Source organism: Epinephelus lanceolatus, chromosome 4 (assembly GCF_041903045.1).
Source record: "Epinephelus lanceolatus isolate andai-2023 chromosome 4, ASM4190304v1, whole genome shotgun sequence".
NCBI lineage: Eukaryota > Metazoa > Chordata > Actinopteri > Perciformes > Serranidae > Epinephelus > Epinephelus lanceolatus.
In genome coordinates, this window is record NC_135737.1 from 44,224,139 (window position 1) to 44,245,408 (window position 21,270).

The 21,270-nt window shown below is 38.8% G+C and overlaps 3 protein-coding genes across 7 annotated transcripts in view; all 3 read left to right on the forward strand.

The window, feature by feature from the left end:
- The window catches only part of usp2a (ubiquitin specific peptidase 2a), a 61,278-nt gene extending 57,385 nt beyond the window's left edge, over positions 1–3,893 (forward strand). For all 5 annotated transcript variants that reach the window (XM_033632201.2, XM_033632200.2, XM_033632202.2 and 2 more), the window contains 3 exons: positions 282–386; positions 645–765; positions 2,549–3,893. In XM_033632201.2, the coding sequence (XP_033488092.1) occupies positions 282–386; positions 645–765; positions 2,549–2,633 (311 nt within the window). In that variant the 3' untranslated portion in view covers positions 2,634–3,893. The remainder of the gene's footprint in view (positions 1–281; positions 387–644; positions 766–2,548) is intronic.
- A 7,666-nt stretch (positions 3,894–11,559) lies between these two features.
- LOC117260165 (GTPase IMAP family member 8-like) lies at positions 11,560–15,815 on the forward strand. The gene is made up of 5 exons (XM_033632073.2): positions 11,560–11,907; positions 11,990–12,129; positions 12,206–12,446; positions 13,375–13,722; positions 13,820–15,815. The coding sequence occupies exons 1-5, from the start codon at positions 11,892–11,894 to the stop codon at positions 14,263–14,265; spliced, it is 1,191 nt and encodes a 396-aa protein (XP_033487964.1). The 5' UTR covers positions 11,560–11,891; the 3' UTR covers positions 14,266–15,815.
- A 327-nt stretch (positions 15,816–16,142) lies between these two features.
- LOC117259333 (TLC domain-containing protein 3A-like) lies at positions 16,143–20,320 on the forward strand. The gene is made up of 5 exons (XM_033630614.2): positions 16,143–16,481; positions 16,986–17,069; positions 17,640–17,859; positions 17,954–18,049; positions 18,615–20,320. The coding sequence occupies exons 1-5, from the start codon at positions 16,360–16,362 to the stop codon at positions 18,909–18,911; spliced, it is 819 nt and encodes a 272-aa protein (XP_033486505.1). The 5' UTR covers positions 16,143–16,359; the 3' UTR covers positions 18,912–20,320.
- The last annotated feature ends 950 nt before the right edge of the window (positions 20,321–21,270 follow it).

Genomic DNA, 21,270 nt, shown 5'->3' on the forward strand with positions numbered 1-21,270 from the left:
ATGACTGAATATTAGTCCTTTGTACACAGAGATAGTGTTACAGAGCCACTGCTAAGTCCCGTCTTTATGCCTCCGTTGCACCTTCACATAGAATCAAATTGGTTCTTAATGTTTTTTTCTGCAGTGTCACAAACTCATTACACATATTTATTTTACGTGGAGTTAAAGGACTCCATCCACTAACACACACCTTGCACACAGCTGTACAAAGTGTTGGCTGAATGTATTGAAAGGTACAGTTCGCACAGAGCAGTTGTTCCTTGACTCCCCCTGCTGTCCAGACCTGAAACGCTTCTCTGAGGCACGCAGAACCAGCAAACTGTCCACCTTTGTTAACTTCCCCATGAAGGATCTCGACCTGCGGGAGTTTGCCTCTGAAAACAGCAGTAAGTACTGACTCGAACACCCACATCTGGTCTGTTTCATCGAGCTTTGGATAATGAAGAAAAAGGTCTTGACATTAACTGTAATACGTTTGCCTTGATTTTCAGTAGAGATAAAGTGTTACATCATCTAAAAACTGTCGAGGGTCTCTTTACTGATAATAATACAACTCTGGAGAATAAACCAGATATTTGATCTTCTTTATCATCCCAGCTGATATCAAATTGAGCAAGTTTGTTTTTGTTTGTGTCCTCCTCCAGTAAATGCAGTGTACAACCTGTACGCAGTGTCCAACCACTCAGGCACCACTATGGGCGGCCACTACACAGCCTACTGTCGCAACCCCAGCTCGGGAGAATGGTACACGTTCAACGACTCCAGGTAGGTTTCAACTCCCGTCATCATTGATATATAAATCAGGGTTCCCACAGTCATGGAATTTTTGGAAAAGTTTTTAATATACATTGTTTGGGCTTCTATTTAAAAATATTTGAGAAATACCAAAACGTGTCTAATGCTACCTGTGATCGAAGTTTACATCATGATAAAAACATACACCGAATATAGAAGAAACACATGTAAGGGATAACCATTAGAAACTGATCTGAAATCTGAAATCAGTGACTTTATTACAGCTGGTACAATAATCCAACTTCCTCTCACACAAAAATACAACTTTCTAAATTCAGATTTGATTCATGCTGATGTCATCAGAATCTGATCCCCACTTTCTGGCGTTCATGTTGGACCAGCTGCCTCCAGTCCTCTAATAAACCGTCACTGATCACAGACTGTTTGTTTCATTGTGTTGGTGATTAAACAGCTTGTGTCTCAGTTGATTTCCTGTTAATTATTGATAATAGAAAACGCTGCTTGTTCAAAATGTTTAAACCAATTAATTAAACAGCTGTTTGATTTATGAGAGTCATGTCACACAACAATAAACAAAAATGTAGCTGCTGTGAATAACCTAATGTCACAGCTGTTCATTTAAACTCAACAAACACATGATGTAAACAAATAAATGAACCCTGCTCAAATTAAATTAGGTTATTATTACTCATTAATGGGATTATTGGAAAAATTAAATGCAGAATATTTATTGCTGAGCTCTATTTAATTAGTTAAATATGAAAGATGTAAATCAATCACAGTGAATCTATTATCACATCATAATACAGTCTGTTATCAGTGATTTGAACATATTATTAGGTACCACTGTGGGTAAAAACAGACACACAAACTACAGTGAGTGAAACAGCTGCAACATGAGGACGTGCAGATAATCCCAGGGTTTCCTTGGGTCCTTGAAATCCTTAAAAGTTTGGGGGAAAAGTCAGACATAAATCTACATGGGTCATTGAAAGAGCTTGAATTTATGTATTTTCTGTAAGGCTGCTCTCACCAAACATTAGCTGACCAGAAGGGTCATTAGTCGGCAAGATTTCATCGGACACTTAGTCGCAGAAAGTTTTTTAAAAAACAAACAAAGGTGGAACTCTATTAGGAGCTGCACCTTGTCAAAATAAATCCAAACCTTTATGACTGGACCATGTGGGACTTTAATTTGAAAGGACAGACACAGGAAGTGTCCACGCTCAGCAGTCAGACAGGAGTCAGGTTAATTTCCAGGGCTGGTACCTGCGGTTACTCCACAGGCTAGTTAATAACATGTCGGGCAGGAAATCCAAAGTGTGGGATCATTTTGAGAAGGTGAAGGACGAACCCAAGGTGATATGTAAACTCATCTTCATTGGTCGACTACAAACATGACGTATCATCTGAAACATGGAAGTAGCTACATGCCCATTAGCCCACAGCGTCATTAACAGGCGGCTCGCTCAGTGTGTGACGTGCACTTGGAGATAAAATATAGGCCTATATTAATGAAGGTTCATTAGTACAGTTTGTATTTCTCTGTAATGTAGCACAGTGTTAACAATGTTACTGACACTATTCTTTCTCACACCTACGTTACACATTTGACCATATGTAGTCAAATGCGTCCCAGACCACCTCAGCAAGTGGTCTGAGAGATCAGATCACAGTGTGTCTCGGTGGTCGCTTACACTTGTAATAATACCAGTTATAAACCGGCCTTTGTCTTCACCATGCTGCTCTCGTTTCTCACAGCACAACCTCTCTCCCCTCTCTTTCTTCCCAGAGTAACGCCAATGTCCTCCAGCCAAGTGCGCAGCAGCGACGCCTACGTCTTGTTCTACGAGCTGGCTTCCTCCTCACGGATGTGAAGCCTCCTCGAGGACGGCGGGCCACAGCACCACTCTGACTGACGGACAGATGGATGGAGCCGGGCCTATTTTGGACTTGTATTTGGACATATATCACACACACTCACACAAAGACACACACACCCACCAACCTGGAGGCTGCTTCTCTCCACAGAGAGGGGAACACTCTGGAAACCACAGGAACCTGATCCACCAGCCCTGCTGTCCTTCTCTCTGTCTTTACTCTCGTGTCTTGCTCATGCTGGGTGGAGGTGTGTGTTTACTGTGTGTGTGTGTGTGTGTGTTTGTACGTGTGTGTGCGTGTGTGTGAGTGTGCAAGGCTGACACGGCAATAATCCCACCTGACCGACCAACCGGTGAATCTGTCCCTCTCTATGCACTGCAAACCGAACTCTCATCCTGATCGCGCCTTCGCTTCTTCTCGATCTTCTCGTTTGCCTCGAACCATTAAAACTCACATGTTGCAATTTTTGACCTTTTTTCTGCTTTGAATTTTTATTGTTTTTATGTTTTTTGGGGGCGGGGCTTATCACCCCAGCGCCTCGAGCATCATCATCAGCACCACTTTGGACTGTGGATGAATTGTGTTTAGAGTGTGACTGTATCAGGACTGGTCGTGGTTACGAGGAGCCCACAGCCCACCGGCCTGCTTGGTGTTTCACAGCGCTCCCTCCCACTGCTCTACAACACTCCCGTGTCTCTGTCAGCGTCTTCATCACTCTTTCTTTGTCCGACGGTGGTGGGGAGGCCGGTGGCACTGTGAGCGTTACATGTTTGAGAGGATGACCCTCTAACTTGTGTTTTATTTAATTTGTTTCTCCCACGTGTGGCTGCTACTGATGTTTTAAAAGTGCTGTGAACGGGCGAATGGACAGAGCAGAGCGGATCTGCTAAGGACGAATAATACAGACGATAATGACAAGTAACAATCCTCATCGTCAATATGAGGTCTTTTCTTCCTCTCTTGTTTCATGCCATTGAACAACACGGAAAGAATGTTTTAACGAAGAAAATAAAAACACTATATCTGTATATTTTTATATCCCGATGCAATATAGAGAATGTACTATTCAATGGTGCTGAAAATGACCCATAACTGTTTTCAGTTGGTTTATTTCCCAGGTTTCAAGAGAGAAAAAAAAGTTATTATTTATGCTTACAGGTGAAAATGTGATGAGTCACACTTTTTAACAGTGGCAGTCAAACACATGAGTATATAAATATATATATATATATATATGAATAAAACTTAACAAAACAGTCGTTTTACTTTGAGTGTTTTTGTCCTTTTAGCTTTATGATGGAAGTTTTGTTCAGACATGGTGACTGTGACAGAAGAGTACTTGAAGACAAAACAACAACTGGTGGATCATAAGAAAGCACCCGCCAGCTGTATCACCGTGCAGAGGGAAGCATGCATATAGTCATAGACTAGAGGCTCGTACTCTTGAAAGTGCAACATGTAAACATGAACTCAAGCAAAGTGGCTTCATTTCTTTCAAAAACATGTGAAGAAGGAAATGAGCAACTTAATTTGCCCAAAAAAATTGCCCAAAATATAGCAAGAAAATAGAAAAAACAAATACCTGTAAATTAGCAAAAAAAAAAATTAAATGACCTGAAAAAGGTGCTTAAAAATAATAACTCTAACATTTAACATTTTTTTCCATAGCTTTTTAAAAAAATATTTTTTTCTATTATAGTTTAAAAAATAATTTACAAATCTTCTAACTTCTTGCAGTTTGCAGACCATTTCTTGCCAAGTTGCTCATTGCCATGTTTTAAAAAGAAATCCAACCAATTTGCTCATATTCAAAGATTTAAGTACTTTTGAAGGGCGTCTGAACGCAGCACAAAAAAGTGATGTCGCTCCAGGTTTCAAAGGGTTAAATGCGTCCTCCTCATCTGAGCTGTAACCTCAGCAAGCTCAGTGGTGCTAGGTGAGTTATTAGTAGATGCACCAATGACGGTGTTAGGCCTGGGCGTCCGAGGCTTCAGCCATAAATGTTTTATGAACAGCCCAGCATCTCAATAGGTTAAAAGAAAGCATCACATCTAGCAACAGGGTCGACCACACCTCCTCACTAAGGTCAAAGTTTCTGTCCTTTCCTTGCTCAGAGTCGCTTTCCTAAATCACTCCTAAGCTACGACTCTTTACCAAACATTTTAGGCTAAGTTAGGAGCTCTGTGAGTGTTCTCAAAATGTTTGTGAATACATACTGAGCCCCCGATTTCCTCAAATCCTAGGAACACCCCTGAGATGCACGCTTCCTTCTGCTCAGTGATACGGTTGGCAGATGTAGTTTGGCAGACAGAAAATAGTTCCTACATGAAACTGCTCACAACAAGGTCTGTGGATCATCTTGAGTAACCGGCTCATGATCTCTGCAAAGAGACATTGCTGTTGAGTTTTCCAAATGTATTTTTTTTGGCGCTTTGAAAACCACAAGCTGAGTGACATCTAGTTTCATTATACTGGAGAGAAGGCAGACATCTCTACGGCCGATATCTCCAACACTTCCTCCAACACAGGAAGCGCCCAGGAGGATCCTGATCAGATGCCTGAACCACCTAAACTGACCCCTTTCGACGTGAAGGAGCAGCAGCTCTACTCCGAGCTCCTCACCCTGTCTCTAAGGCTGAGCCCAGACACCCTACGGAGGAAACTCATTTCTGCAGCTTGTATCCACGATCTCATTCTTTCTGTCACTGCCCAGAGCTCATGACCATAGGTGAGGGTTGGGACGTAGATGGACCAGTAAATCGAAAGCTTTGCCTTCTGGCTCAGCTCCCTCTTCACCACAGCGGTCTGGCACAGCACCTGCCAGAGGAATTTATGATGCTATAAAAACATAAAATATAAAATAGACCAAATACTTTTAATAACACAGATAATAAAAACCAAACTGAAATAACACAAATGTACGTAGGGCGGAGTAGAATAAGTGTCTCTCATTAGAAACGGCATCCAAGTATTGTAAAGAGTGAAGGATGCATAAAATAACAGCTGAAGTGGATCCTCTTCAGAGACAGGTTTTTGAAGTACGTGTGCCATCTGCTCCATCTTGTGAAGTTCCCATACTTTTGAATCCATGTGTATGAGGGGCTGTCAGGTTTTTAAATAACAGTTCTGTCATTCATAACTCATAAGACACTGGCACCTGCCTGTTACTGTTTGCAATGCTACAGCAATGGGGAGGTAAGCTATTCAGCCCTGTAGAAATTCATACAGGTCTACTTCTGTCTGAAAGTATCATTTGGCTGCCAAATTTTCCGTACTGCCCACAGTAGAGTCACACTTCAGTGATATAATTCATCTTGGGTGGCGACAGCTCAACTGGCTCTCTTATCAGCTCGACACCGCAGAGACACACACACACCATTTTCTTTTGATGGATCGTGCTATAATCGTTATGGAAGGGCCGCGGCCTGGCCTACTTCCTGCTGCTCCATTATCCGTGCATGGCCTATTTCTGTGGTCTGAGCTTTGCGGCCTTAGTGTTGATGTGATGCAATGACAAGGTCCTGCAGACATAACTAGGTCTATAGGCTGACACCCCGAAGGCTCCCACATCACGCTGGATCTGATCCTCATGTACAGACACGTTAATGAACCATGGTGACGTTCAAGTTATCAGACTGATTTACGCGTGTTATTTCACTAAGTGACAGACATTCTGCTAAACTGGAAACAACAGTCCAGAACAATTCTTTGTTTATCTTTATTAACTCTATATTTATACATGAGGACTGATCCCACTGAAGTTGGCGTGCAGGTGCAGACATTACAGGAAGTCAGAACTCAGCTGGACAAGTTCAGCGGGACACAGAGGAATTCATTCGTGGTTCAGGTGTTGATCTTTTCCTCATCCTCACATCTGAACACTGTAATGTGAGACGAGGTGACTGCTGCTGAACTGCAGCGATGAATGAATCTTGAAAAGAAAAGATACTCCTGTTCACTTGTATCCAACATGGCGGCCAGGTCATGGACTTTCTGATTTTACAGATAACCAGTACACTAAAATATGTTTCTTCAAACATTTGAGGAGAGAAATAGGCAGTACAGTAACAGATTCATATTTGATCAGAGCAGCCGAGTTTGACAGTTTTACCACAAGTTACAACCCGTGAGTCTGACTGATGACTGTGGCTGTAATCCTACAGTTGGGGCGCTGATTTTCAACTGGTAATCTCTTTTCTTTCTCTACCTTTCTCATTTAACTATTTCCAAATCCTCTTCACTATACTATGACTTTTTTTCGACATACTATACTATGAATGTTTTTAAATACTATACTATGACGTGTTTTTTACGTACTCTATGACTTTTTCAACATACTATACTATGACTTTTTCAACATACTATACTATGACTTTCGACATACTATACTATGACTTTTGACATACTATACTATGACTTTTTCAACATACTATACTATGACTTTCGACATACTATACTATGACTTTTTCGACACACAGTGCGTTTTCGTCATACTACACTATGACTTTCTTTTTACATACTCTACTATGACTTTTTTTCGACATACTATACTATGACTTATTTTTTACATACTCTACTATGACTTTTTCGACATACTATACTATGACTTTTTTCGACATACTATACTATGACTTTTGACATACTGTACTATGACTTTTTTTTTCGACATACTATACTATGACTTATTTTTTACATACTCTACTGTGGCTTTTTCGACATACTATACTATGACTTTTTTTGATATACTATACTATGACTTTTTTTCGACATACTATACTATGACTTTTTTCGACATACTATACTATGACTTTTTCGACATACTATACTATGACTTATTTTTTACATACTCTACTATGACTTTTTCAACATACTATACTATGACTTATTTTTTACATACTCTACTATGACTTTTTCAACATACTATACTATGACTTTCGACATACTATACAATGACTATTTCGACACAGTGTGTTTTTGTCATACTATACTATGACTTTCTTTTTACATACTCTACTATGACTTTTTCAACATACTATACTATGACTTTCGACATACTATACTATGACTTTTTCGACACAGTGCGTTTTCGTCATACTCCACTATGACTTTCTTTTTACATACTCTACTATGACTTTTTTGACATACTATACTATGACTTTTTCGACATACTATACTATGACTTTTTTCGACATACTATACTATGACTTTTTCGACATACTATACTATGACTTATTTTTTACATACTCTACTATGACTTTTTCGACATACTATACTATGACTTATTTTTTACATACTCTACTATGACTTTTTCAACATACTATACTATGACTTTCGACATACTATACTATGACTTTTTCGACACACAGTGCGTTTTCATCATACTCCACTATGACTTTCTTTTTACATACTCTACTATGACTTTTTCGACATACTATACTATGACTTTTTCGACGCACAGTGCGTTTTCGTCATACTCCACTATGACTTTCTTTTTACATACTCTACTATGACTTTTTTGACATACTATACTATGACTTTTTTTCGACATACTATACTATGACTTATTTTTTACATACTCTACTATGACTTTTTCGACATACTATACTATGACTTTTTTCGACATACTATACTATGACTTATTTTTCACATACTCTACTATGACGTTTTCAACATACTATACTATGACTTTCGACATACTATACTATGACTATTTCGACACAGTGTGTTTTTGTCATACTATACTATGACTTTCTTTTTACATACTCTACTATGACTTTTTCAACATACTCTACTATGACTTTTGACATACTATACTATGACTTTTTTCGACATACTATACTATGAATTATTTTTCACATACTATACTATGACTTTTTTGACAAACTATACTATGACTTATTTTTTACATACTCTACTATGACTTTTTCAACATACTATACTATGACTTTTGACATACTATACTATGACTTTTTTCGACATACTATACTATGACTTATTTTTCACATGCTATACTATGACTTTTTCAACATACTATACTATGACTTTCGACATACTCTACTATGACTTTTTTTGAAATACTATACTATGACTTTTTTCAACATAATATACTATGACTTTTTTTGACATAGTATACTATGACTTTTTCGACATACTATACTATGACTTTTTTCGACATACTATAGTATGACTTATTTTTCACATACTCTACTATGACTTTTGACATACTATACTATGACTTTTTTCGACATACTATACTATGACTTATTTTTCACATACTATACTATGACTTTTTCGACATACTATACTATGACTTATTTTTTACATACTCTACTATGACTTTTTCAACATACTATACTATGACTTTTGACATACTATACTATGACTTTTTTCGACATACTATACTATGACGTATTTTTCACATGCTATACTATGACTTTTTCGACATACTATACTATGACTTATTTTTTACATACTCTACTATGACTTTTTCAACATACTATACTATGACTTTTTTTGAAATACTATACTATGACTTTTTTCGACATACTATACTATGACTTTTTCGACATACTATACTATGACTTTTTTCGACATACTATAGTATGACTTATTTTTCACATACTCTACAATGACTTTTTCAACATACTATACTATGACTTTCAACATACTATACTATGACTATTTCGACACAGTGTGTTTTTGTCATACTATACTATGACTTTCTTTTTACATACTCTACTATGACTTTTTCGACATACTATACTATGACTTTTTTCAACATACTATACTATGACTTTTTTTGACATGCTATACTATGACTTTTTCGACATACTATACTATGACTTTTTTCGACATACTATACTATGACTTATTTTTCACATACTCTACTATGACTTTTTCAACATACTATACTATGAATTTCGACATACTATACTATGACTATTTCGACACAGTGTGCTTTTGTCATACTATACTATGACTTGTTTTTTACATACTCTACTATGACTATTTCGACATACTATACTATGACTTTTTTCGACATACTATACTATGACTTATTTTTCACATACTCTACTATGACTTTTTCAACATACTATACTATGACTTTTGACATACTATACTATGACTTTTTTCGACATACTATACTATGACTTATTTTTCACATACTATACTATGACTTTTTCAACATACTATACTATGACTTATTTTTTACATACTCTACTGACTTTTTCAACATACTATACTATGACTTTCGACATACTCTACTATGACTTTTTCAACATACTATACTATGACTTTTTTTACATACTATACTATGACTTTTTTCAACATACTATACTATGACTTTTTTTGACATGCTATACTATGACTTTTTTCGACATACCATTCTGACTTTTTTGACACACTATACGATGAGCCTTTTTTGACATACTATACTATGACTATACTTACTTTTTTCAACATACTATACTGACTTTTTTCGACATACTATACTATGACTTTTTTTTGACATACTATTCCGACTTTTTTCGACATACCATTCTGACTTTTTTGACACACTATACGATGAGCCTTTTTTGACATACTATACTATGACTATACTTACTTTTTTCAACATACTATACTGACTTTTTTCGACATACTATACTATGACTTTTTTTTGACATACTATTCCGACTTTTTTCGCCATACTATACTACGACTTTTTATGAGACACTATACTATGACTTTTTTGTCATACTTTACTATGCCTTTTTTGGACATACTATACTATGATTTTTTCTTTGACATACTATACTATGACCATGTTGTTGACTTAGTAAACTATGACTTTTTGCCAACATACTATACTATGACTTGTTTTGGCCTATTATACTATGACTTTTTATGTCACACTACAATACAACGACTTTTTATGACAGACTATACTATGGTATTTTTTATATACTATACAATGACCTCTTATGATATACTACACTATGACTTTTTATGACATAGTATTCCAGGCCTACATGCCGTCATGCATCTCAATATCAGTTAGGAAAAAGAAGAAAAGCCAAGGTTCCAGTTCAATCTTTTATTTGTGGACAGTTTGACTGGTTCATCTGATAACAGAAGAAAAGGAATACAAAAAGGGTATTAATCTAGACACCATAGTCACTAACTCCAATCAATAAATAATCCAACAAAGGCAATCTACCTCCACAACTTTAATTAAGAAACACAGTATTATCTTAAAGTAATGAAACACATCTATACAGCAAATGAAACACAAACTAGTAAAGCTGACACAAATGCATTTAAACAAAATAAAACTTACATTTCATATACAGTTCAAACAATAGCAGGGATAACGCATCTACATGCAGCACATCTGTTTGTTGTCAGAGGGTTTGTCCTTTTGATCTGATTGCCTTTAAAGGCTCTGAGCCATGTAAAGAGAGGTTAGAAAAGGGAGGTAGTATGTCATAGTATGACATCTTTTAATGGCATAGTATACCATGAATTTTTAAGTTCATACTACACTATAACTTTTGTATGGTATACTATTCTATTATGTTTTTTTCACAGCATACTATAATAATGATAATATAGTATGTCAAAAAAAGCCCAATTTTTGTAATGTCTTATTATAGTATGTAAAAACAAGTCATAGTATAGTATGTCAAAAAAGTCATATTATAGTATGTCAAAAAAGTCAGAGTATAGCATAGCGAAAAAAAGTCATAGTATCGTATGTCAAAAGAGTCATAGTATAGTATGGTGAAAAAAAGACATAGTATCGTATGTCAAAAGAGTCATAGTATAGTATGTCGGAAAAAAAGTCACAGTATAGTATGTCAAAAAAAGTCATAGTATAGTATGTCGAAAGAAGTCATAGTATAGCATGTCGAAAAAAAGTCATAGTCATAGTATTGAGATTGACCGTGCCCCTGTTGTGTGTGTGTGTGTGTGTTTTCTCTTCATGTTTATTACCTTGGCGTATATATGTGTGTGTGATATGAGTCATTTTCTCAGGAACTTCTCTGTTGTGAACTTTGAAACTAATCCTAAAGTAATCATGCGGTCAGGCTCAGCCCTGTGACACATGAAGCTAAAGCTTTAGCCTATTTATGGACTTACTAAACACTGAATCAACAACAGGAAGTAAATGCAGAGCTGGAATCACAGAAGAAAAGAAGCTTGTGGAGATTTCAGACGGAGCCTTTGACCCATGCTCCATCTGTGGATTATGAATAAACAAGAGCCCTGACATGGCAGCTTCTTACGGTGAGTTATTTTAAGCTATTTAAATGAACAGAGGGCAGGTGTGTTCTGGTGTGTATGAATGGGAGATGATGATGTTTGTCAGGTCCAGAGTTGATCCTGCTGTTACTGGGTGAGAAACAAAGTGGGAAGAGCTCAGCAGGAAACACCATCCTGGGAAAACCAGCCTTTCACAGAAAAACAACCCGCAGCTGCAGAGAGAGCGGCACCACCTGTGGAAGACGAGTGAGTACACACAAGTTTACAGTTTGCATCTGAACCTCAAGTCTTGTCTCTACTCTGACTAAATCTGATCCACCAGGTGACCGTGGTGGACACCCCAGGGTGGCTGTCCCACTCCACTACTCCACACAGAGTATCCCAGGAGCTCTGCAGAGGTCTGACCCTTTGTCACCCAGAGCCTGATGTCATCCTGCTGGTACTGCCCATCACCTCCACCTTCGGCCCAGGGGAGTGGAGGGCCATGCAGGCCCAGCTCAGCCTGCTCCAAACCCCCATCTGGCAGCGAGCCATGGTCCTGTTCACTCATGGAGACAAGTTAGGTAAACTAATGATCATTTATTAGTGTGATATGTTTCCTCTCTGCGCTCACTGGTTATGTGTCTCTGTCTCTATACTAATTGGCCAGGGGGCGGTGCTGTCTGATTTATTTTTGTGTTTGTGCATTTGTTAATTAATTTGTTGGATTGTCCATCGATGTTCTCAGAAAAAACACATCCTTTATTTTTGTTCCACAATAAAAAACATATGTTTGAAATCTCAGAAATTGGCTTGACTTTATAAAAAACATGGGAAGAGGACAATAAGCCATGAAAAAAGAAAATTTGTAAAATAAATAAATAAATAAAATAAGAGAAAGAAAGATAATAATAATTTTGTAACATCATTTTGAAATGTAATAATAATATTAATTATAAATACAGTTTCCCCAGCTTTTTGCTTCTTTCCCTATTTATTTTTTTTTTCTTTTTATTTTCTAAATGTATTATCTTTTGGCAACTTGTGGGACATTTCTTACCAAGTTGCTCTTTGGCTTTTTCCCATATTTTTGTCAGAAACTGCACCAATGTGCTCAGGGTTCAAAGGTTTAAATACCGCGTCTGAAAGCAGCACAGGAAAAGTGATGTCACCCCAGGTTTCAAACGGTTAACAGCATTTCTACAACCATTTATTGGTGAACAGTGGGCGTGGAAATGAGGCTCATACCCGTTACGCCAAGCATCACAATTACTGAGATTAAGTATGGCGACTTTATAAATCTGCCTCTGTCACAGCCTCTTAAAGACCATAATGCCTTCAGTTATTTTCAGCAGTGGGGTCAGTGGTGAGGTGCGCTAAACTAAGGCGGTGAACATTGTCAGCATGTTAGCATCTCCATTGTGATCATGTTAATAATGTTAGCATTTAGTTGTACATGGTTCCTCTCCTTGTTTGGGTTTAACTGAACCAGTGAGGTTGTTTCTGCTGCAGGAGGCCTGTCGATCCAGGAGCACATACGACAGCAGGGTCGGACTCTTCACTGGCTGCTGGAGCGATGTGGGAACAGGTACCAGGTGATGACCAACCAGTCTGGGGTGTCAGAGGCTCAGCTCACTGAGCTCTTTGAGAAGCTCCAGAGGATGATTCAGACTAACAAGTGTCCGAGGGAGATCCAGGACAGGATGTACATGCTGCTGAGACGAGATGTGAGCATGAAGGAGGACAGAAGGGCGCAGGGAGGACAGGAGGAGATAGAAATGACAGTGATACATGACGTGCATGACAGGAGGCCGGGGAAAAGGAAGCAGACGACCTCAGGAGAGGCGTGGGTACCCAGAGGTAGGTTTGAACTTTAATTAGAGACTTCTAATATTACCCACAATCAGCAACACCTGGAATAAAATGTGTTTAAGTCTAAAATATGAAACCATTACAGTGTTCGAAGCGGAGCCTGCTGGTCTGAAGCCTGCTCTTTGCCTCGTCCTGCTGGGGAGGAGGAAGTCAGCGAAAAGCTCCGCTGGGAACATAATCCTGGACAGTGAAGTGTTTCAGACGGACATGAAGACCACCAGGTGCTCTGCAGGCCATCGGAAAGTGTCAGGGTGGCCCGTCACAGTGGTGGACACGCCCGGGTGGAGTCTGTTTGGTCTGGCCAATCCCAAGCAGGTCAGGATGGAGATCAGTTGGAGCACTTCCCTCTGCCCTGCGAGGAGCAAAGTGTCCTTCGTGCTGGCTGTACCTGTGGACTCATTCAGAGAGAAAGACAGGAGAGCTGTGGAGACGTACCTCAGTGTTTTGGGGAGTGATGTATGGAGGAGCACTGTGGTGTTGTTCACGTATGGAGAGGAGCTGCGAGGACGGACGGTGGAGAATCACATTTAGAGGAGCGGAGAGCCTCTGAAGTGGGTGCTGGACAGATGTGGACGCCGCTATCAAGTGTTAGATACAAATACAAGAGACAAGACTCAAGTGAATCAGCTGCTGCAGATGATAGAGAGGCTCTAGGGAGGATATAAATGTGACCTGCAGTGGTCATGGGTTATTTATTACAAATATAGTTTTAATCTAAACCTACAACAGTATTTTTTATGCCTCAGCAATTATGAAGTAAAAGAGAGGAAGCCAGTCTGCTGTCATTGACTTGTTCAGATTAGTTTTCTACAGCACAATAATGTTTTACGACAAGTTTTCCATGTTTGTGTTAATAACAAATACCTTGTGGTCACTACCACATGACATATATCCACTTCTACCTTTATGATACATTCCCTCAGCCTTATTTGAATTGTGTGTTTCATCACTTGACATATTGTAATCCATAACAACGTTAGAAATGTTTGTTTTTTTGTCATCTGGCTGAGAGTAGTCATCTTGTACTGAGGCGACCTGCTGTTATTCATCAGCTATGTGTGTGACGTTATCTTCACCATCTTTACTGTAAATATAATTTCTAAAAATATTTATTTGTTGGAACATTTCTATAAATAAATCTTGGTTTGTTTTCAGTTTTGAAGTTTGTATTTAACTGTAATATTTGTGGACATATTTGGTCTGTTTCTCCTGGAGGGTGGTTTTGTTTATGTAACCTGTTTTGTCCCGCTTTGTGTAGAAATGGAGACAGTTTGAACAGATGAGGGGGACAGAGGGACACATGAGGGGGACAGAGGGACACATGAGGGGGACAGAGGGACACATGAGGTCAAAAGTCTGAAACTCAAAAAACAGATTTGAAACTGAAAAAAAAAAGATTTGAAAGTGAAAAAAAAAGATTTGAAAGTGAAAAAATAAGATTTGAAACTGAAAAAAAAAAAGATTTGAAAGTGAAAAAATAAGATTTGAAACTGAAAAAAAAGATTTGAAACTGAAAAAAATAAGATTTGAAACTGAAAAAAAAAGATGTGAAAGTGAAAAAAATAAGATTTGAAACTGAAAAAAAAGATGTGAAAGTGAAAAAATAAGATTTGAAACTGAAAAAAAAGGTTTGAAAGTGAAAAAATAAGATTTGAAACTGAAAAAGAGATTTGAAACTGAAAAAAAAAGATTTGAAACTGAAAAAAATAAGATTTGAAACTGAAAAAAAAGATGTGAAAGTGAAAAAATAAGATTTGAAACTGAAAAAAAAGGTTTGAAACTGAAAAAATAAGATTTGAAACTGAAAAAAAAAAGATTTGAAACTGTAAAAAATAAGATCTGAATCTGAAAAGATAAAACATGCAACTGAAAAAAATAAGACCTCAAATGTTAAAATATATATGGAAGTGAAAAGTGAAAATAAATTATTCATTCAAAAGAGTTACCAAAGTGAATCAAAATTATATTTAACCTGAAAAAACGTTTCGTACACTTATTTTTATTTTGAATACATTGTTGTATTTTTCAAAATTCAAGATCAACACATGAATTTTCAGTTTCAAATTTTATTTTTTCAAGTACAAAACATTTGACCCTAATGTAGCTCCATAGCATGGCTGCTTTCCTACACAACAGTGAATGGCTTACTCAGTTTGTGAAGCCACTGTTGAGTTGCTACTTGCCAATTAGCACAGAGCGGTAAATGACCGTCTTAGGTTCCAGAGGTTGCTCAGAATTGCCTAAAAATGCCCGGACCCGACGCATCGCTGCACAGCAGCTATAATTTTATCCTTTATACCTACTGCATGCCGTACACATTATTTGGATTGAGCAGAGGTTACTTGAGGTCAACCATTGCAATTGGTTCAAAGCGCCTCTCTGCCAACCAATTATAATCCTCTAAACAAAACTTATCCGTGTAACGAGGAAGTTGAGCAACAATGTAGAAACTCAGAGGTCACAGAGTGTGGACTGTTTTCATTCATTTTCGGAGTTTCATTAGTCTCTGTCCCACAGTGTCCTCCGCTGACTCTCAGTCTGCTGTCTCTGGAGCTGATCAGCCTGTTATCGATCCAGACCTGATGATCAGGGCGGTGTAGCGGCCACAGAAAGAGGAAGAGGATCATGTTTACCGCCTTGGTCTGTGGAGCTGTGGTGTTTCCAGGACTTTTCTACAGCTTCAGGAAAATACTGACACATACTTTCACACAGTGGAGTGAAGCCGACGTGGTTTCTGTCAGCGAGAGGTCAGCAGCACCGACACGGGCCGAGTCATTCACGTCACCAAACTCCTTTAAGAAATGCGTCAATTTAATGTTGTCTGATTGATCTGTCCATTTAAATGCGTTGTTTAGATTTATTTAGTAATTAGTAGTGGTTTATATAAAGAGACGGTACATTCGGCACTAATAAAACGAACCATGGGCTCGTTTCAGTAAAGTTTCTGTAAGAAAAGTCCTCATTCACTTACATTATGTTACATACGCTGCACATTGGAGACGCCGTTATGAGCCGTAAGAAAAGTTTGAATTTCACTCGATTATTCGGTCATATGTGTGTGATATCACAGCCGAAGACACCAAAATATACCTCTTAGAGAGTTACGTTTATAAATAATATTTTATGATGTATGCATCGGTTGCGATAAGCAAAACACTATAAATTCTAATATATTCCAATGGAATTTCGTGTGGTCTCTTTTCCGGGTTTTTGTGCATATTGGTAATTTTCTTCTGACTCTGTTTCTTCAGGCTGGTTTCTGCCATCCATGCATCTTTGGCTACAGCAGCTGGAGTCATAGTGGTGACGTCCTGCAGGGATGTCATGACTGACAGGTAGGAGAATCACATGAACATTATAAGTAAATATAACTAAGATATTTAAGTATTATCACTAAGAATAAGTCTTCACCCAGTTAACTAGAACTAGCGAAATAAATCCTACTTGACCTGAGTGCAGCATTTGACACCATCACCCACTCCATCCTTCTCTCCCGCCTTGAAACAGCTCTCAACACCACCTGCACTGCACCTCTCCTGGCTCAGATCCTACCTCTCTTTCATCGGCATAAACTGCAAATCCCCCACTGCTCCCCTCTCTCAAGGTGTTCCCCAAGGTTCAGTTCTCGGCCCCTTTCTCTTCATCCCCCTTCATTCGCCACCTTCAAGAAATCCCTCAAAACACACCTCTGCATTGTTTCCCTTCTTACAGATTATTTCATTTTTGTTTTTTCTCTGTTTTGTTTTGTTGCTCTTGTTCTGCGTAAAGTGTCTTTGAGTATCCAGGAAAGCGCCATATAAATCCAATGTATTATTGTTAAAATCAGCGAATCTAAAGCTTTTGTGACAAAACAACATGTTTGCACATTAATTAACTCAGTGAAATGCTCCCTGTCTCACCGACAGTCACTGGCTGGTCAATGGGTTTGTCATGTTCGGAGCTCCCTACATGGCCTACGACATTTACGCCATGTATCTGAGCCACTACCACACTCAGAGGGTCAGAGGTCACACCAGTTCATACAGCGCCCACTCTCTTCAGACAGTGAAGGCGTTCCTCCGTAAGGACTGCATGTTGGTCCTCCATCATCTGACGCTGCTTCTCGTCTTCCTGCCCATCGCTCTGGTGAGTACGGAGAGGAGTCACTGTGGGTTTGGTGTGAACACGCATGTATGTAGGGTCTGACTGAGCCTGACTGTGCGGTGTGTCTGATCTGCAGTTCTTCAGACGGGGACTGGGGGACTTCTTCATTGGCTGCCTGTTCACCACAGAGTTCAGCACGCCTTTCGTCTCTATAGGAAAGATCCTCATCCAGGTAAACTACACGTACAGCTTCGATATCCTTAAATCAGGCCTTTGAGAGAGGACGAGGTTTACAACCATAAAACTGTTCCACAGCCACTAGTGACGTGGATGTTGGGATATTTAAAGATCTGAGTCTATTTCAGTGCCCAGTGTCAGGGACAGTGTTTCACACTTACATTAAGATGTCACTTCCTGTGGGCACGGCGCCCATCAGTGACTCAACACTAGTAATCTGGCAGCTGTGGGAGGTGGAGAAGGAGAAAGTAGAGCGGGTCAAAGGTTCAAAGTCTTGTTCTCCTGTCCACATGTCGAAGTGGGCGAAACCCTGATCCCCAAATTACTCCCAGTGGTGACATCAGCACACAGCTCTGCCGTCAAGCCGACCAGCCACTGGTATTTAAATAAGAGGCTCATTGTGAAGTGTGTTGGATACAAGTCCAATTTAAAACCTCCTTAATCTTCAGACTCAGTTTCAGTTTTGTTACTTAGAACAGTTTATTGGATTTCTCCTTCCTCCGTCATCTTGTTCACAGTCTCTCTTTTTCTTCACCCTGACATGTGCCTCTCATACCCAGCTGGGCCTCGACAACACCAGGCTGCACAGAATCAACGGCATCATCGTCCTGTTGAGTTTCTTCACCTGTCGGATCCTGATCTTCCCCTTCATGTACTGGATGTACGGACGGCAGTTTGGGATTCCTCTGCACCGAGTGGCCTTCCACCTGCCTCTGCAGTGCAACGTGGGTAATCTGGTGATCCTGGCTCCGCAGATCTACTGGTTCAACCTGCTGCTGAGGAAAGCGAACAGAGTCTACCTGCGACAGAGGAGAGGGAATGGAGACGGAGACAAAGACAGGCCGAAGACGGACTGAGGAGTCCAAACTGTTGAGGAAATAATCTGGTTTTACACTGAGGATGAATGTATGAGAGTATTATGGCCACTGTGACGGGAAAAAACATCACAGTGTTTGAGAATAAGTAATTATATGGGGAAAAAGAATCCTAATATATTCAGAATAAAGTTGAATTTTATGAAAAACACTGGTTAAATGTCAGTGAAGATCCTCGGTACTCTCAAGTGCTATATCGTAGGCAACTCAAGCACGTCCAGCTTAGAGCTTAGATCGAGCCCAAAAAAGTAGTTGATTTCATAGCCTAGGTCTGTTATGAGGAGCCCGACCCGTCTGAGCCCGAGGATAGTGGCGGGAATTTACGACGGGTTGGGCTCCTCATAACAGACCTAGGCTATGGAACCAACTAATTTTTTGGGCTCGATCTAAGCTCTAAGCTGGACGTGCTTGTCGGGTCGGGCTCGGGCAGAGAATCTAAGCTCTAGTCCAGCTGCCAACGATAGAGCATTTAAGATTATTAAAGTTAAACTACTTTGAGTATTTAAAAAAAAAAAACTGAGTCATTATACAAGAGTCAAGTATTTTTCTCTCTTCTTGGCTTTTTTGTTAAAATATTGTTTTTTATTGGGAGTTTTTTTTTTGTGGTCATAAATTTCAATATTTTTTGCTACCAATTATGATTTCCCCTCAAATATTATGACTTTTCTTTGTGTGACTTTTTCAACTTTTTCCCCTTAAAAAATTACATATATAGAAACCTTTTTTTTTTCCTCGATATTTGACTTTTCACCGACAAACATTTAACTTCATATTCAGATTATTGTGACTGTTATATCCCAAAATATTTAGACTTTTCTTCAGATTTTTGACTGTATTCTCAGAATCTAAGATACTTTCTCCTGACTGTGGTCCTAATATCTCATCATACAGAGACGTTCAGTGTTTGTTTTGCACTACATTATTATGAAGCTTTTTTTAAAAGGTGAAGTGTGTAAGACTTAGGAGGATTTGGTGGCGTCTAGCGGAGAATTACAGATTGCAACCAGCTAAAACTTCTCCTGGTTAGAATTCCTTCAGTGTTCATTGTTCAGGAGGTTTTTACCAGGAGCTGAATTATCCACAGAGGTCTCTTCTTCTCCAAAACAATCAGACCAGGTGATTTAAACCACCAGAAACACTGAATAAACCAGGTTCATGTTACAAATCAGTGAAACTTTGGTGCTGCATGCTTGGTGATTATACACTAAAGAACATCTTCCTTAAATCCTACACACTGCACCTTTAACTATACATTTTGTTTGTCCCCTGTTACAATGTCACAAAACTGTTTTAAATGTTGTGTTACAGCTGTTATAGTACATTGTTAAAGCTTTACTAAATGGTGCAATGCAGAGAATATTTTTGTACAAATAAAAAGTACTTAAAAATTACATGTTGATAATGTTCTGTAGAAAACATACTGTCTGAGTCACCGCATCCTGTTGATGAACCAGATGTTCAGCTTTGGTTTCAGAGTATAAATGAATATTACTGAGAAGGTCATTTGCTGTGAATTATACAACAGTTAGTTCCGGCCCTGCAATCTGATTGGTCGAGAGACAGTAAAACCGTGATGATATTGGAATACAACATCACAGTTATTTCACTGTGTACGTATCACTCTGCCTCACAGCTGATTGCAATCAACAATTAAATCAAAAGTGACGGTTAGTGTCAGTTAGGTCAGCAGTTGCGTTGTAGGCTAATTAATTCACCCACTGTCAAACAGCCAAAAATATGGATTTATTTACTAAAATAAGTTTTGAATTGAAGTATGAATGGTCATCAGAGGAAGATGAGGGAGAGGAGAAGCTGAATCCATCTGAGCACACATCCAGGTTTGTCAGTGTTTCATCAGCGGAGCTCAATGACTTGGAGAAAAGCAACATACTGTCAGATCAGAAGGCAGAGTCGGCTGTGCTTGTGAAGCGACAGTCCACCATGCAGTCACCAGAGACTTATTTCACCAGCTGCACAATTAATGGAAATGTGCAGATAAATGTGTATAAAGAGTAAGTGCCTGGCGCACCATGTCTGCGTTACATAGCAACGGTGACAGCGGAGTCCTGAGGGAACTATTTTTGTTGGCGGAAGACAAATAAAATGCTTAAATTATCTATTTTGTCCTCATTTTTCAACATTTCTTAATCAGCCTTGCTTATTTAACTGTTGAACTGCGGCCTCGTGCCTACGACCGAATCACAGCTGTGACGATATCACAGTACAACATCACTCCCTCTCGTGTGATATTGCTTAAATATCTGGCTTTTATTCACCCACCATTTTGTAATTACTTCTTTAAGTATCTTTATGCAGTCTATGACACTGACAACAGAAACAA

What these genes read in the sequence shown, in the direction of transcription:
- LOC117260165 (XM_033632073.2), top strand. An exon ending in GCACCACCTGTGGAAGACGA is followed by an intron (nt 12,130 to 12,205) that starts GTGAGTACACAC and finishes CTGATCCACCAG; the next exon opens with GTGACCGTGGTGGACACCCC. An exon ending in AGAGGCGTGGGTACCCAGAG is followed by an intron (nt 13,723 to 13,819) that starts GTAGGTTTGAAC and finishes AAACCATTACAG; the next exon opens with TGTTCGAAGCGGAGCCTGCT.
- LOC117259333 (XM_033630614.2), top strand. Translation starts at nt 16,360, where the DNA reads ATGTTTACCGCCTTGGTCTGTGGAGCTGTGGTGTTTCCAGGACTTTTC. An exon ending in GTGGTTTCTGTCAGCGAGAG is followed by an intron (nt 16,482 to 16,985) that starts GTCAGCAGCACC and finishes CTGTTTCTTCAG; the next exon opens with GCTGGTTTCTGCCATCCATG. An exon ending in TCTTCCTGCCCATCGCTCTG is followed by an intron (nt 17,860 to 17,953) that starts GTGAGTACGGAG and finishes TCTGATCTGCAG; the next exon opens with TTCTTCAGACGGGGACTGGG.